This window comes from Phyllostomus discolor, chromosome 3 (genome assembly GCF_004126475.2).
Source record: "Phyllostomus discolor isolate MPI-MPIP mPhyDis1 chromosome 3, mPhyDis1.pri.v3, whole genome shotgun sequence".
Taxonomy (NCBI): Eukaryota; Metazoa; Chordata; class Mammalia; order Chiroptera; family Phyllostomidae; genus Phyllostomus; species Phyllostomus discolor.
The window spans coordinates 134210906-134224409 of record NC_040905.2 but is presented as its reverse complement, the minus strand read 5'-3'; the positions used below and the strand labels follow the sequence as shown (position 1 = coordinate 134224409).

At 42.0% G+C, this 13504-nt stretch overlaps 1 protein-coding gene across 3 annotated transcripts in view; it reads left to right on the top strand.

Moving 5' to 3' along the window:
• Nucleotides 1–13504, top strand: part of FANCC (FA complementation group C) — a 314032-nt gene that overhangs the window by 257909 nt on the left and 42619 nt on the right. For all 3 annotated transcript variants that reach the window (XR_004902149.1, XR_004902148.1, XM_036021475.1), the window contains exon 8: nt 7327–7483. Coding sequence is in view for 1 of the 3 variants with exons in the window: in XM_036021475.1 (XP_035877368.1) it covers nt 7327–7483 (157 nt within the window). In the remaining 2 variants the exon portion in view is untranslated. The remainder of the gene's footprint in view (nt 1–7326; nt 7484–13504) is intronic.

Here is a 13504-nt window from a genome sequence, read left to right as displayed (position 1 = left end):
GATCCACATTCTGGAAGGCCTGCAACAAGCAGAACACCTGAGAATGTTGAATGTGTACAGGCTTTAATAAACAAAGATCAGCAATTAACAGTGTGAGAACTAGAAGCTGATCTGGGGATTTCAAAGACTGTTGGAGATTTTGGTGCAAGATCTTGGCATGAAACATGTTGTGGCAAAATTCATTCTGCAGCTTCTACTACCAAACCAGAAGGAACATTGTGCTGCAGTTGCTAATGACTTGATTCAAACCACTACCAATGAACCAGATTTCTTCAAAAAGGTCATAACTGGAGATTAATCATGTGTCTACAGCTATGATCTGGAAACAAAGGCCCAGTCATCCCAATGGAAGTCACTTTGTTCTCCACACCCAAAGAAGGCCCAGCAAAGTTGCAGCAAGACCAAGACCACGTTAACTGTGTTTTTTTTTTATTGGGAAGGTGTTGTCCATCATGAGTACATCCCTCCAGGCCAAACAATTAATAAGGAGTACTACCTCAGTGTTCTTTGTCAGCTGAGAGATACAATACAATGAAAACGGCCACAGCTATGGGCAACTGGTGATTGGCAGCTTCATTACAACAACATGCCCTCTGATACATCATGTCTCATGCAGAGCTTTTTGGTGAAACATCAAATCACCCAATTGACTCAATGCCCCTATGGCCCAGATTTGGCACCCTGCAACTTCTGGCTTTTCCCAAAACTAAAATCACCTCTGAAGGGGAAGAGATTTCAGACTGTCAATGAGATTCAGGAAAACACGAAGGGGCAGCTGATGGCGATTTCAACAAAGGATTTTGCAGTGTTTTGAAGTGGAAGAGACACTGGGAGAACTGTGTGAGGTCCCAAAGGGCCTACTTTGAAGGGGTTGGAGGTGTCATTGTCCAATGTACAAAGTTTCTTGTATCTTGTATCTTCTTCAATAAATGTCTCTCTTTTTCTTGGTATGCACGTGGCTGGATACTTTCCGGACAGGCCTCTTGTATCTTTAGGCCAGACCTCTCCCCGACTTGGATAGCTAAGAACCTGTTTCATACCTTTGTTGGATTGTGCCTCAGATATGCTAAATACACACATCCCAAACTGAGCTTTTAGTTAATTCTTCACAAATCTTCCCTTCATTCCATCTAAGTAAAAGATGTGTCTGTTCACCTCCTATTCAAGAAACGTGGGATAGCCTTGATTCCTACCTCACCTGTACCACTTCTCATCAAATTCATTGCCAGTTTCTCTTGATATTACTGCTAAAATACATTGCAGGCACTCTTCACACTTTCTCCACTGCCACTGGTCCCTGCAGCAGCAGCTCCTGGTTTCCTAGAACCTACTCTAGTCCTTGCACTCAGTTCACTCTGCTTTGTTACACTCTCTTTTGCTCTCCTCTTCCCACCTTCTTTTTATTTTTTATTTTTATTATATTTTATTGATGATGCTATTACAGTTGTCCTGATTTTTACCCCTTTGCCTCCCTCCACCCAGCACCCCTCACTCCCTCAGGCAATCCCCACACCATTGTTCATGTCCATGGGTCATGTGTATAAGTTTTTTGGCTACTCCATTTCCTAGACTGTACTTTACATCCCCATGGCTATTCTGTAACTACCTATGTGTACTTCTTAATCTCCTCACCTCTCACCCACTCTCCCACACTCCTGTCCCATCTGGCAATCATTAAAACATTCTCCATATCCATGATTTTTGTCTCTGTTCTTACCATTTTCTTAGTTTGTTTTTTAGATTCAGTTGTTGATACATATGTATTTATTGCTGTTTTACTGTCATAATTTTGATCTACTTCTTTTTCTTAAATAGGTCCCTTTAACATTTCATATAATAATGGTTTGGCGATGATGAACTCCTTTTGTTTTTTCTTGTCTGTAAAGCTTTTTATCTGCCCTTCAATTCTAAATGATAGCCTTGCTGGGTAGAACAGTCTTGGCTGTAGGTCCCTGCTTTGCATGACTTTGAATATTTCTTGCCAATCCCTCCTATGCTGCAAAGTTTCTTTTGAGAAATCAGCTGACAGTCTTATGTGAACTCCCCTGTAGGCAGCTAATTTCTTTTCTCTTGCTGCTTTTAAGATTCTCTCTTTATCTTTAACCTTTGACATTTTAATTATGACATGTCCTGGAATGAGCCTTTTTGCATCCATCTTGTTTGGGACTCCCTGTGTTTCCTGGACTTACATGTCTGTTTCCTTCACTAAATTAGGGAAGTTTTCTTTCATTATTTTTTCAAATAGATTTCCAACTTCTTGCTCTTTCTCTTCTCCTTCTGGCCCCACTATGATGCGAATGTTGGAATTCTTGAAGTTGTCCCAGAGTGGCTTATACTACCCTTTTTTTTTTGGATTCTTTTTTCTTCTTGTTGTTCTGATTGGTTGTTTTTTTTGCTTCCTTATGTTCCATATCATTGATGTGGTTCTTGGCTTCATCCACTCCACTGTTGTTTCCCTGTAAGTTGTTTTTTATCTCAGTTAGTGTACCCTTCATTTCTGACTGGATCTTTTTCATGCTGTTCAGGTCCTCACTAAGTTCTTGGAGCATCCTTCTAACTACTGTTTTGAACTGTGCATCTGATAGATGGCTTATCTCCATTTTGTTTAGTTCTTTTTTCTGGAGTTTTGTTCTGTTCTTTCATTTGGGCCAGATTTCTTTGTCTCCTCTTTTTGACAGCCTCCCTGTGTTTGTTTCTATGTATTAGGTAGAGCTGCTCTGACTCCGTGTCTTGGTGGCATGCCCTAATGTAGTAAGTGCCCTGTAGGGTTCAAAGGCACAGTCTCCCCTGTCACCAAATCTGGGTTCTAAAGGTGTGCCATTCTTGTGGACTGAGTACACCCTCCTCTTGTAGTTATGCCTTGATTGCTGTTAGCAGGTCAGTGGGTGACACTTACCTAGCTTCAGGGACTGGCTGTGACCACTGCCCACCAGCCTCCACTCTTCATGGAGGATCAGCTATGCAGGGGCAGGATGGTAGTACCCCAGTGTAGTCTTTAGCTGTTTACAGTGTAGGCAGGCTCTGGAGTTTCCTGGGTGGTGCAGGCCAAGTTCAGTCCCCTCCTGTGTTCTGCCTGGGGCCACCCTACATGAGCTATAAAGAAATCTCCAGATGGCTGCTCCTTGTGCTTAGGCTTGGAGTTTCCCAGGTGAAGCCAAGCTGTGAACCTAGGTTGGCTGGCTCCTAGTGCTGAGCCTTGGGCCATTTAGCAAGAGGTACAGGATTGAGGGCTTACTGGGGCTGGTGTTGCTTATTTGAGAGGATTTAGGAAGATCTGAAGAATGAGTCAATACCAACCATTTGTATAGAAAACCCATTTTTAATAGCTTGGATGGGCCCATAAGTTGGGTGGGATGGAGCCTCAGGGGATCTCCAGGGCCAGGGCAAGGTAAACAGTGTTAGCCAAGTAGAAGGAGTCTCAGATATGGCACCTGCCTGCCAGCTCTGTGGCACTGTGCAGGGAGAGCTCAGAAGAGGAACAATGGCCTCTGCTACCTTTCTGTTTGGGAGAAATCTGTCCCCCAGTTCTCACCCTGAAAGCCAGGCACTTCCATTTCTCCTTGTATGCCACTGGTGCCTATCAAGCTGCTGCCCTGTTGATGGCGCTCAGAGGGAGTGAGTGTGATTAAGTCAGTGTGTGGGTTCTTTAAAAGGAACTGCTTGGGACTCCAGAAGTTTCTCCACCAACTCAATCCCTGCTGTCTTTGCAGCTAGCAGTGTTACAGAACAAACAAGGGGAGGGCCTGGGACGATATACTATTACTGAAAGAAGCCCCCAGGTCCGTATGTCCGCCGCCAGAGGAAAGATGTCTTTCAATGCCAGAGATTCGTGAAAAGGAAAGGAAATGTTTATTTAATGCTATGCAAACTTAAAGTAGGGACCTAATGTCTTTATCAAAAATCCTAAAGTCCCTTTAAAACACCCACTAACAGACACAGTCCTTCCTTCACCCTTTGCCCAGTCCAGAGTACCGTATCTCAGGAAAGAAAATAGAAGTCCATGGCTCAGGCAGTCCTCTGGTTATTCCCATCTAGTAATCCATCTCGACTGGGAGACCTCCCTGGGTTCCTGGCACCCTCAGCTGCATTGCCAGGATCTCTACTAAAACCAGGTGGTGGTTCCCCCTTCTAAAGCTGTGGGGGTCCCCACTCTGGCAAAGGCATGTGGTCCTCTCTCCCAGGGCCACGGGAGTCCCCACTCTGCTAAAGCCGCATGGTTCTCTCCTCAATGGCTGCCGTGTCTGGGTTTAAATCCCCGAGCCAATCTTCCTCTGCAGCCCCATTTCCGACTCCTCCCACACTCGGCCACACTTGCCCTCAACCTGCTGTCTTCTCCAGCTTTTCTGGTCGCCATCATGGGTCTGGGCAGGTGTGGCCCCATGTCATGGAGCCATTCTTCTCCGAGCTCCCATGCAGGTGCTGTAACTCGGGGGACCTGCCCCCCAGTCCCATCTTGGGGGGGAGATCCCTTTCCATTCCCCTGGCCTTGAGCATGGCCATAGCTATTTAACATATTTAAGCAACCAGCCAAAGGCTATAGGTATGCTAAATGACCATGCCATGGATTAGCTGCAAAGCTGCCCTGCATGTTCTTGCTCTGTGTGCCCTTTCCCCCAACTCACCCCTGTGGGGGAAGTGGTAGAGACATCTTAAAATCTCCTGGACACCTTGAGTTCTGGACCCCATTTCAAATGCCTATTTGGGGTCCCCCCTCTTGGCTGCACCCTATAACAGTAGTTATGGGGACTTACCTTCCTGGCATTGGAACTCTGGGCTTGCTGGCCTGGTATGGGGCTGGGACTTTAACTTCTCGCTCCTGAAGTATTCCTCCCAAATTTTTATCCGTCACACTTGCATGTGGCAGCGTTTTCTGATCTCTGCCCCTCTGCCTCTACCAGTTTGGATGGATGTGGTTTCTTTAATTACATAGTTGTCCAACTTCCATTCAGGTCGATCTGACAGTTCTGAGTGATGGTTGTTCTTCGTTTAGATGTTATTTTGATGTGGTTGTGTGAGGAGGCGAGGTATGTTTACCTATACCTCCATCTTGACTGGGAGTTTCCCCAGAGTGATCTTTGAAATGTAAACTGTATCCTGGCACTTCTCTGCATCCTGGAACTTTGTTTAAAATTATTGGGCCAGAATAACCAGAGAATAAAATCCTAAAATCTTATCATGGCCTGTGGTACGGCCAAGCTATATCTCAGGTCACCTTACCTTTGCTCCTTGGGTTGTCTTTCTCTTTTGCTCTTGCTCTTCCTTGACTCAGGGCTATCACAACTCCTGTTCCCTCTGTTAAAAATCTCTTCCCACTTCTTTTCACCTAGCTAATCCCCAACTACCTGATCTAAATTAGTTCCCTCCTCCCCCCTCCCCATTACTCTCTTTTACTTTCTTTTACCTCAGCCTATCCTTTTCCTTCATTGCCTTTATCACAATTTGGTATGTGTATGTACATATGCACACCTCTCACTGGGCCCTGAACTGCTAACGGTACAGATTGTTTTGTTTTCGATTGTTTGGTCTGCACCTGGCACATTCAGTTCCACACAGGAAGTGCTTAGTCATCTTTGATTGAATGACCACCAGCTCCTTGCCATCCAGTATAATAGGGGAGGTGGCTTGGGAAAGGCAGCCCATAGATGATTCAATAGAGGATATCCATAGTGTGGCCCCAAAATATGCCAGGTGATACAGGGTTGGAGCATGGTGGCAACTCTTCTTTGCCAGGAGTGTGCAGGTAGGAGAAGGGAGTCCTGTAAGACTTCCCAGAAGAGTTGAAGCTCAAGATGAGAATGTGAGATCAGAAAGAGGATCAGAGGAGGGACATCTCTCACTCTCTCCCTTTCTCCTGCCTTTCTGCTAACTTTTGTGACAGACCCTACAAAACGTCAGCTTCTTCTAGTCTTTCTTCAGAGTTAGTCCAGGACAAGGTCTGCAGGAGTTATGCCGAGGGAGAAGAAAAAAAGAAGCCACTAGAAACTGCTACCCTGTGTCTCCTGTCTATTCACTTCCTGCCCTGTGCCCATTCCCTGGGCTTCTAGCTAGCTCCTGGAGAGGAATGGGCCAGAAGTGATGGTGAAGGGAAAGATACTGAAGAAGTTGTTGGGTAATGGGGAACCTTCATGCCCCAGCTTTTGTTTTCCTTATTAAAAGCAGTAAACATTTTCTTGCAGAACATAGAAAGCACCCTGCTGCCTATGATGCGGCAAGCTTCAGAACACCTGGGCTGAAAGAAGACAGATAAGTCCCATCAGGCCAGATTAGGCCCGGTGGCTCAGCATTAGACAATTGCCCCCCTCATGCTCCTTCCCAGAGGGGAAGTAGGACCTCTGATACATACAGGAGGAACCTCCAGATATCTTTTCCTATAGAAAATGAGCTACACAAAATGGATGCAGTCTATACAGTCTCATGTTGTGGATCAACCAGGGATTAAAACAGACTATAACCACCAACTGTGAAATTGTTAGTAAGGAAAATTTTTTTAAATCCTCACCCAAGGATTTTATTGATTTTTTTTTTTTAGAGAAAGAGGAAGGAAGAGAGAAAAAAATATTGATGTGAGCGGGAAACATCTATTGGTTGCTGTGCCCCTCACCCCTGTATATGCCCCAGCCCAGGATGGAACCCACAACCTTTTGGTACATAGAACGGCACTTCAACCAATTGATCCACCCAGCCAAGACTAAAGAAAAGTATTTTTTAGCTTTCAAGCAACAGATTTACAAATATGTTATTAAACATTGGATATTTACTATCGAAATACTGAGCATCAAGCACTGTGCTAATCACTTTACATGTGTTATTACTGCATATGATTATTCTGACAACACTGTGAGGGAAATGGGCCCACTTTACAGATGAATAAACTGAGGTTTAGCAGTTAAGTAACTTTCCCAAGGTTATAGAGTTAGTAGGTGGTAGATCTTGGACTCAAACCCAGGTTCAATTCCATACACCATCATAATGCACTTCCAAGCATAACCGTTTCTTAAATTAGGACTGCATGTGCCTAGGTATTTTAAGACCTTTTTCCATCTCATCTTTTACCACTCTGTTTTCCATCACTATATATTTGTTTATTGTTTGGAAAGCATTTTTTTCTTTGAGCATTACTCTAATTTTTTTAGTTGAAGTGGAAGCATATTCACATTATTTTGCAAATAGATAGTTGGTCAGTATTCTTTGATATTACAAACATTAACTACTGCTATGACCATGAGGAAGAGATTTACAAATTGGTTTTATTTTTGCATTTTCAACTCTCTTAGTCTTCTATTTTCTGTAACCCATTTCTTTTTAAAATTTTATTTCTACTGAAAGGAAGAAGATTTCTCTCCCCAAGTCAGCTATAGTCTGCCTCTGGCTACGACACCTTCCCAGCCTTGAAAAAGCAATGCTGCATCTTTTTGAAAAGCTAATCTTCAGTGAGAGAAATTTTCTGAGAAGGATCGAATGCTTTATGAAAGATTCATTGCTGGTATGTGCTGGTATGAGGAGAAAAGTCCTTAAAGAAGATGTTGGGTATCATTTCGTTTGGTCTGAGCAAAGGAAAAAAATGTAAACAAAAGAGCTATTGAGACCTTTCAAGTACTGATGTATTTACATTTTACTTTAAAAATACCTAACAGTGCACTGCCTGGTGTGGATCAGTGGATTGAGCGCTGGCCTGAGAACCAAAGGGTCGCCAGTTCGATTCCCAGTCTGGGCACATGCCTGGGTTGCAGGCTAGGTCCCCAGTGGGGGCACATGAGAGACAACCACACATTGGTGTTTCTCTCCCTCTCTTTTCCCTCCCTTCCCCTCTCCCTAAAAATAAATAAATAAAATCTTTTAAAAAATAAAAATACCTAATGTAGGGGGCTTTTCTGCATATTTACAGCATATGTCAAAAATGAGGAGAGACTCAAGATTTACTTGATTGTTGCACCTTATGTGGTATATTCATAAGAACCGGTATTTGGTTAATAAACTTTTTTAAAACAGTATTTCTTATTTCCACATGAAAAGTAAGAAAAATGAAAAATGAAAATTTTAAGAACCACAGGAAGAATCAATTAACAAAGAAAACATTCAAAAATAAACTTTTGGCTCTTCACTAGAGGAAAAATAAAATACTCAAGAGAAACAAAACAGAACCTCAAAAAAATGGCTAAAACAACTAAGAATTTTGTTAAGCTTTCTTTTGGTGTAAGCCCGCCTGCCTTGAAACCTAGCTCTGTACACTGGCTGCCTATCTCCCGTCTCCTCGGGACTTCTTAGGCCTGGGAAGTCAGGGGCTCATGGAGCAGGCTCCTCAGGCAGTCCTCAGAACCTGGCCAGTCTGGGTGTTTTCCCTCTGTGGGAAGCAGCTCTGGAATTTATGTGCATTTTTGTAAGAACGAGAATAAAAACCAGTGCACCCTGAAGCAATAATTCAAAAACTACAAGAAAGTGCCATGCTCCCAGGGCATCTGTCTTACAGGAACTTCAGTGGCTCTCACATGCCTTCTCATTAACTTGGTAACCTGGAGGAGATACAGCACAGAGAGTTCCTCCTTTTGCACAGATGGTTAAAATTAGTTTAGAGAGAGATGGTGAACAGTCAGACCTTAAGTTGGTGGCCAGGAAACTGGGCAGGAAAGCATGTTCATCCTTCCCACGAAGCTGAGATTTGGGAGGTGTGAAGCCCATGGAGTGTTCTGAAGTTGGCTGAATTTACACAACCCCCATCTCCCAGATAGCTTCTATTTGTTTAATTTGGTTGTAACTTCCTGTTTTCCCTTTCTCTTTCAAGTTGGGGGCTGCGTAAAGGAATCATAATCGAATCAGTTGCCTTCTTCCTCTCCCTGAGTCTCAGGGTTGATCCCAGTCCCTTCCGCAGCAGTGTATGTGTGACGGTCCAAGGCCATGCTCGCCTTTTCCCTTATGTCCTTGGCTCCTCTCTGCCTTCATATCTGGGTCCTCCCAAGTGACTGGCTTGTGATACAGTCATCAGTGGCCATGCTGCTTTCACCTGTAAGTTAAGTGGCACAAATTGAACCCAACTGATTTGAAAATTTACACTGTTTGATAGGCGAGAAAAAAGAAAGAAGGAAGGCAGACAGGTATAAAGGCTGAGAGAGCCCAAAGAAAGGTTTGTTTGTTTGTTTGTTTGTTTGTTTGTTTTTAGGAAAAATTACTGCTTGATCTCACCATTCAAAAGAGTTGCATATTAAGGTCAGAAATAAGAATGTGTCTCAGTGGATTAAACGCTGGCCTGCAAATCAAAGGGTCGCCAGTTCAATTCCTAGTTGGGGCACGTGCCTGGGTTGCAGGCCAGGTTCCTACTAAGGGGGTGCATGCAAGAGGCAACCACATGTTTATATTTCTCTCCGTCCATTCCCCACTCTATAAAAGAAAATAAATATTTTTTTAAAAATTAAAAAAATAATTACAATAAACTTTTAAATAAACAAAGGCTTTAAGAAGCCCCTGGTATAGCATTCCAAGCATTACCTTTATTATCAGGGAAATTTCTGTATTTCTATATTAAATGAACATGCTATAATTTAATTTTCTCTGTTCCTTTTTCATTGGCAAAATATAGTAATGAGCTAAGTTCCTTGCTTTCCGGTTCTTTATTAAATTTCTTTGTCTTCTCTCTATAGAAAAATTACAGCTCCATGGAGCTGATTTGGTTTGATTCTGTAACCTTTCACTGGTCCTGTGGTTCTTCTCTGAACCTTCTCCATGTCTCTTCTACCTGTGTCCATGAAGCCTGAGCAACCCTGCAACTCTTCAGTAAGCACAGGAAATTGCTGTGAATGAGAGAGAGAAAAAGCAGGCACTCTCATTCAACGTTTGCATTGTATAACCTTCAGTCTGCAGTGTAGAGTTGGAAATAATCTTCCCTAGTCCAACAGCTTCGAAGTCAGTTGATGTACAGAAGCATTTATCAAGATCATGTGTGTAGAAGTTCAGAGGTTCCATTATGGTTAAAGGGAGATTCCAGAGGGTGTTATTTGGTTTAATTTATTGTGGCATTGGCAGTATGTGACCTTTCTGTGTCTTTCGATTCAAGGAGGTAATTACAGTACAGAGCTGGAAGTTCCTGATTGGCATGGGTTGCTCTCCTTGGGCATCACAGGCCTGCAGTGCCAGAAAAAACAAGCAGGCTGGAATAAGCCTGTGACTGAGCAATTAGAAGGGTAACCTGAAGCACTTGCTTCCTAATTGCATCATCTGATTCATTTATCACAGCACAGTATCTTGGTGCAGTGACAGGACCATGCAGAAGTATCAGAGATCTGGAAGACTCAGATAGCATGGAAGTGCTGTGCTTTCCTCTAAAAGAAACTTGATGCCTATTACATTAGAGTTGAATTTTGAGTGTAATTAAAGTGTGATGGTCTACGTAACTTGTATTTTATATGGAGCATTGTTAATTATGTTTCCATCTCTTGGGACTATCCGGAATTAGCCCTGGAAATTCTATAGTTACCAAGATGTTGCAAAAAAAAAAGTGTAGTACAGTTTGCATGAAGGGAAATGATTTTCCCAAATGTTCTTTGGTCTCAGGTACTAAGAGGCCTGATATTTTCTGTTAAGACTGAATAATAAGGCACTAATCTAATATTACCTGAATTCCATGTGAATGCATATTTATACACATATCTATATAACTTCTAAAATAAAAACAAACTTATGCCTGAGACTTAAACTCTTAGGCTTCTGTTGGCTGAACACCCCCCTCCCCCCTCCCCAAATACAAGGCCACCTGCCACTTCAGTGACTTCTAAATAAGTCACAGTATTAAACTTAGTTTGTCATTTACTGTGCAGACTGACAGTTTTCCAAAGCAAATGGTCTTATGTTTCCCATGATGGAACAGGCACTGCAAGACCATAATCCATAGCTTCAGACCTTACTTAAAACTGATATTACCAAAAGCAGTGAATGCCACTTGGTAATTATGCAGCTTTCTTGACTATTTGGTTTCCCAAGGCTGGCCCAGAACCAGAAGAATGTTATTTATGTTTTCCAGCTACAATTCCGTTTGTGGAGCCCAAAAACCTGTTGTTTATATCCCACATCTGAATGAAAAGTGCTGGTTGGGTGGCAGTGGGGCACTGTGCTTGGCTGCCCTCCTACACACCGAGGCCGAGATGTGCCCTGGCTTCTATTCCCTCTCCTTGGCTCTTCTTTAGCAGACCTTACATGCCAGCTACTCCTCAAGCTGGGTTGAGAGGAGCAGCTCCTTCACCTTCACAGGACAGACTTGCCCACAAGAGAGCAGGGAGCAGAGGAAGGTGGAGAGGGGCAAATGAGGCAGGGTTGATTTTGTTGTTTATTCAGATTTTAAATTTAAAAAATACTCTTAGTATTCTCTCCTACTTGAACATGTTAACAGCTCAATTAAAATTCATTCTTTATCATGTCAAGTATGGCTCAATAAAACTGGGGAGAAAAATTATTTCTTTGTCTAATAAGACCTTAAGAATAAAACAAAAAACATGCAGGTACCTCCATGTCCTCCTCAATCTTTCTAATGTGAGATAGAATGCTTTCTTGTCCTCATTCTCCAGAGATCAGTCATAGTCACTTCAAAAAGAGAAAGAAATTTCCTTTACACAAAATTCCAAACATAATTTTCCTTAAATAAAAGATTCCATTGAAGAATTGTTTCCACATCCTGGGTTGTGTCAGTTTTCTGTGCTTGAATAATTCTTACCAATGTTCTTGGGTTTGCTTTTCCTGCTTTTTCATTAGCAGTCTTGTAAGCATTTCTTTTTTGAGTTCTTTAATGTGATGAATGTAATTTAAGAAATGCTGAAGTAGATAATTTAGCAGTGGTCAAATAGGGAAGTGGCATTGGCACTTTATGCTTCTGGCTAAAAGGTAAACAATCTGCATCTCGGACAGTAGTTGCACTTCCCAGTGTGTACCTCAGGGTGGCACCAGATCCCCCAGCACTGTTTCCTTCGAGAAAAAGGCCCAGATTGTAACTTCCATTTACACTCTAATTTACACTGTTGGGGATGGACAGCTTTTCAACCAGTCAGAGATGAAGGGAGAGGGAAAAAAATTAGAAAATGAATAATAAAAACAGGGCAGTGGTCGACCTGGGAGGTCATTGTCACTGAGAGGCTGAGCTGAGAAGTGGTGGGGGGTGCCTAGGAGCTTGCTTTCTGCTCAGGCTGTGCAAGCTAACTGAGGCAGGCCAATCAATGGGCCAGGCTGGACAGAAGAGCTTCAGATACAAGGGGCTTCTCTGAGCATCCAGAACCAGCATCCCTGTGTCTTAACACTGAGAGAGCGCAGGTAAAGTTAAAACACAAAAGTACATTTGGTACTTGTTAAGTTTTTTTAAGCCTAGAAATGGCAGATTTATCACTAATTAAACAATATTTGTATTATGGAGTGCTAAAAAAAGTTGCTTTTAGTATAAACAACATCTGGTAAAGATTATAAAGAAAGAATATTTTTCCATCTCAAATTTATTGAAAGAAACTTGAATGTTTTGAAACAAAATAGATCCTAAAATGTAAAAGGGATATTTATAGCCTTATGTTTAGTATTTTCAAAGTAGGAAAGAAAAAAATCATATAATAAAAAAATATATATAAAGCTATCTTATTTTACATGATAGATGTGAAGGTTTTGTTTAAGTAGATTTTTTAAAACCAAATTGTTTTTGGTTTTATAGTCAATAAAGGGGTTGACTGTTAAAATGAATCTTCTGAAGAATACTTTTTGAAGAAGAAATTTATGTTTTGATGAATGTAGTAACCCTGTTATTTATGTACATATGTTAACTCAAGGCCCTCTTACAGGTGTGAAAGAATCAGCTACATAGGGACAGGATTCCTAGTTGGTGGGTAATGTGGAGGGAAAGCTTCTAATCAGCCATTTCTTTAGAGAAAAGACCATTCTTGAGTAAAATATTTAAACTACATTAAAATATGACTATGTAAGAGAATCTTTCCCAGTCTTCCTCAACTTCCTATTCTTATCTCTCATCTACTATTTCTCTCTTTATTGCTAAGGGAAAGTATCTATGAAAGGTGATAAGTGGAAAGACTTTAGAATTTTTTGTTTGTTTCTTTACTACCTTTAAATTTTTTTATAAGAGGTATTCAGTTTTGTACTTACCTCACATCATAGTATCATTTCCCTCTCTGATTTGTAGTCTCTCTTTCTTCCCCTCCCCCCCACCCATCCCTATACTCTCTCCCTCTTACACGCACACACACAGAAATTATTATTCAGAAATAATAGAAGGCAAGATTTCTTCCTGAGAATTCTGTTCTTTTGTGTTCTCAGGCCTCTTTTAAGTGGCAAGTGGCTTGTATTAATCATTGATGAATCAGGATGAAAATGACAAAGTAGACACTGAGGGCAGAGAGCGAACATTGATGTTATTTGTAAAACTCACGGTACAGAGTGACAAGCTGGCCTCTCTCTCGCTTCTCCCCACAATGCAGTCCTGGAGAACATGGCCACTGCACATTTCTTCTCGGCTGACTTAGTCTTTCCTTGT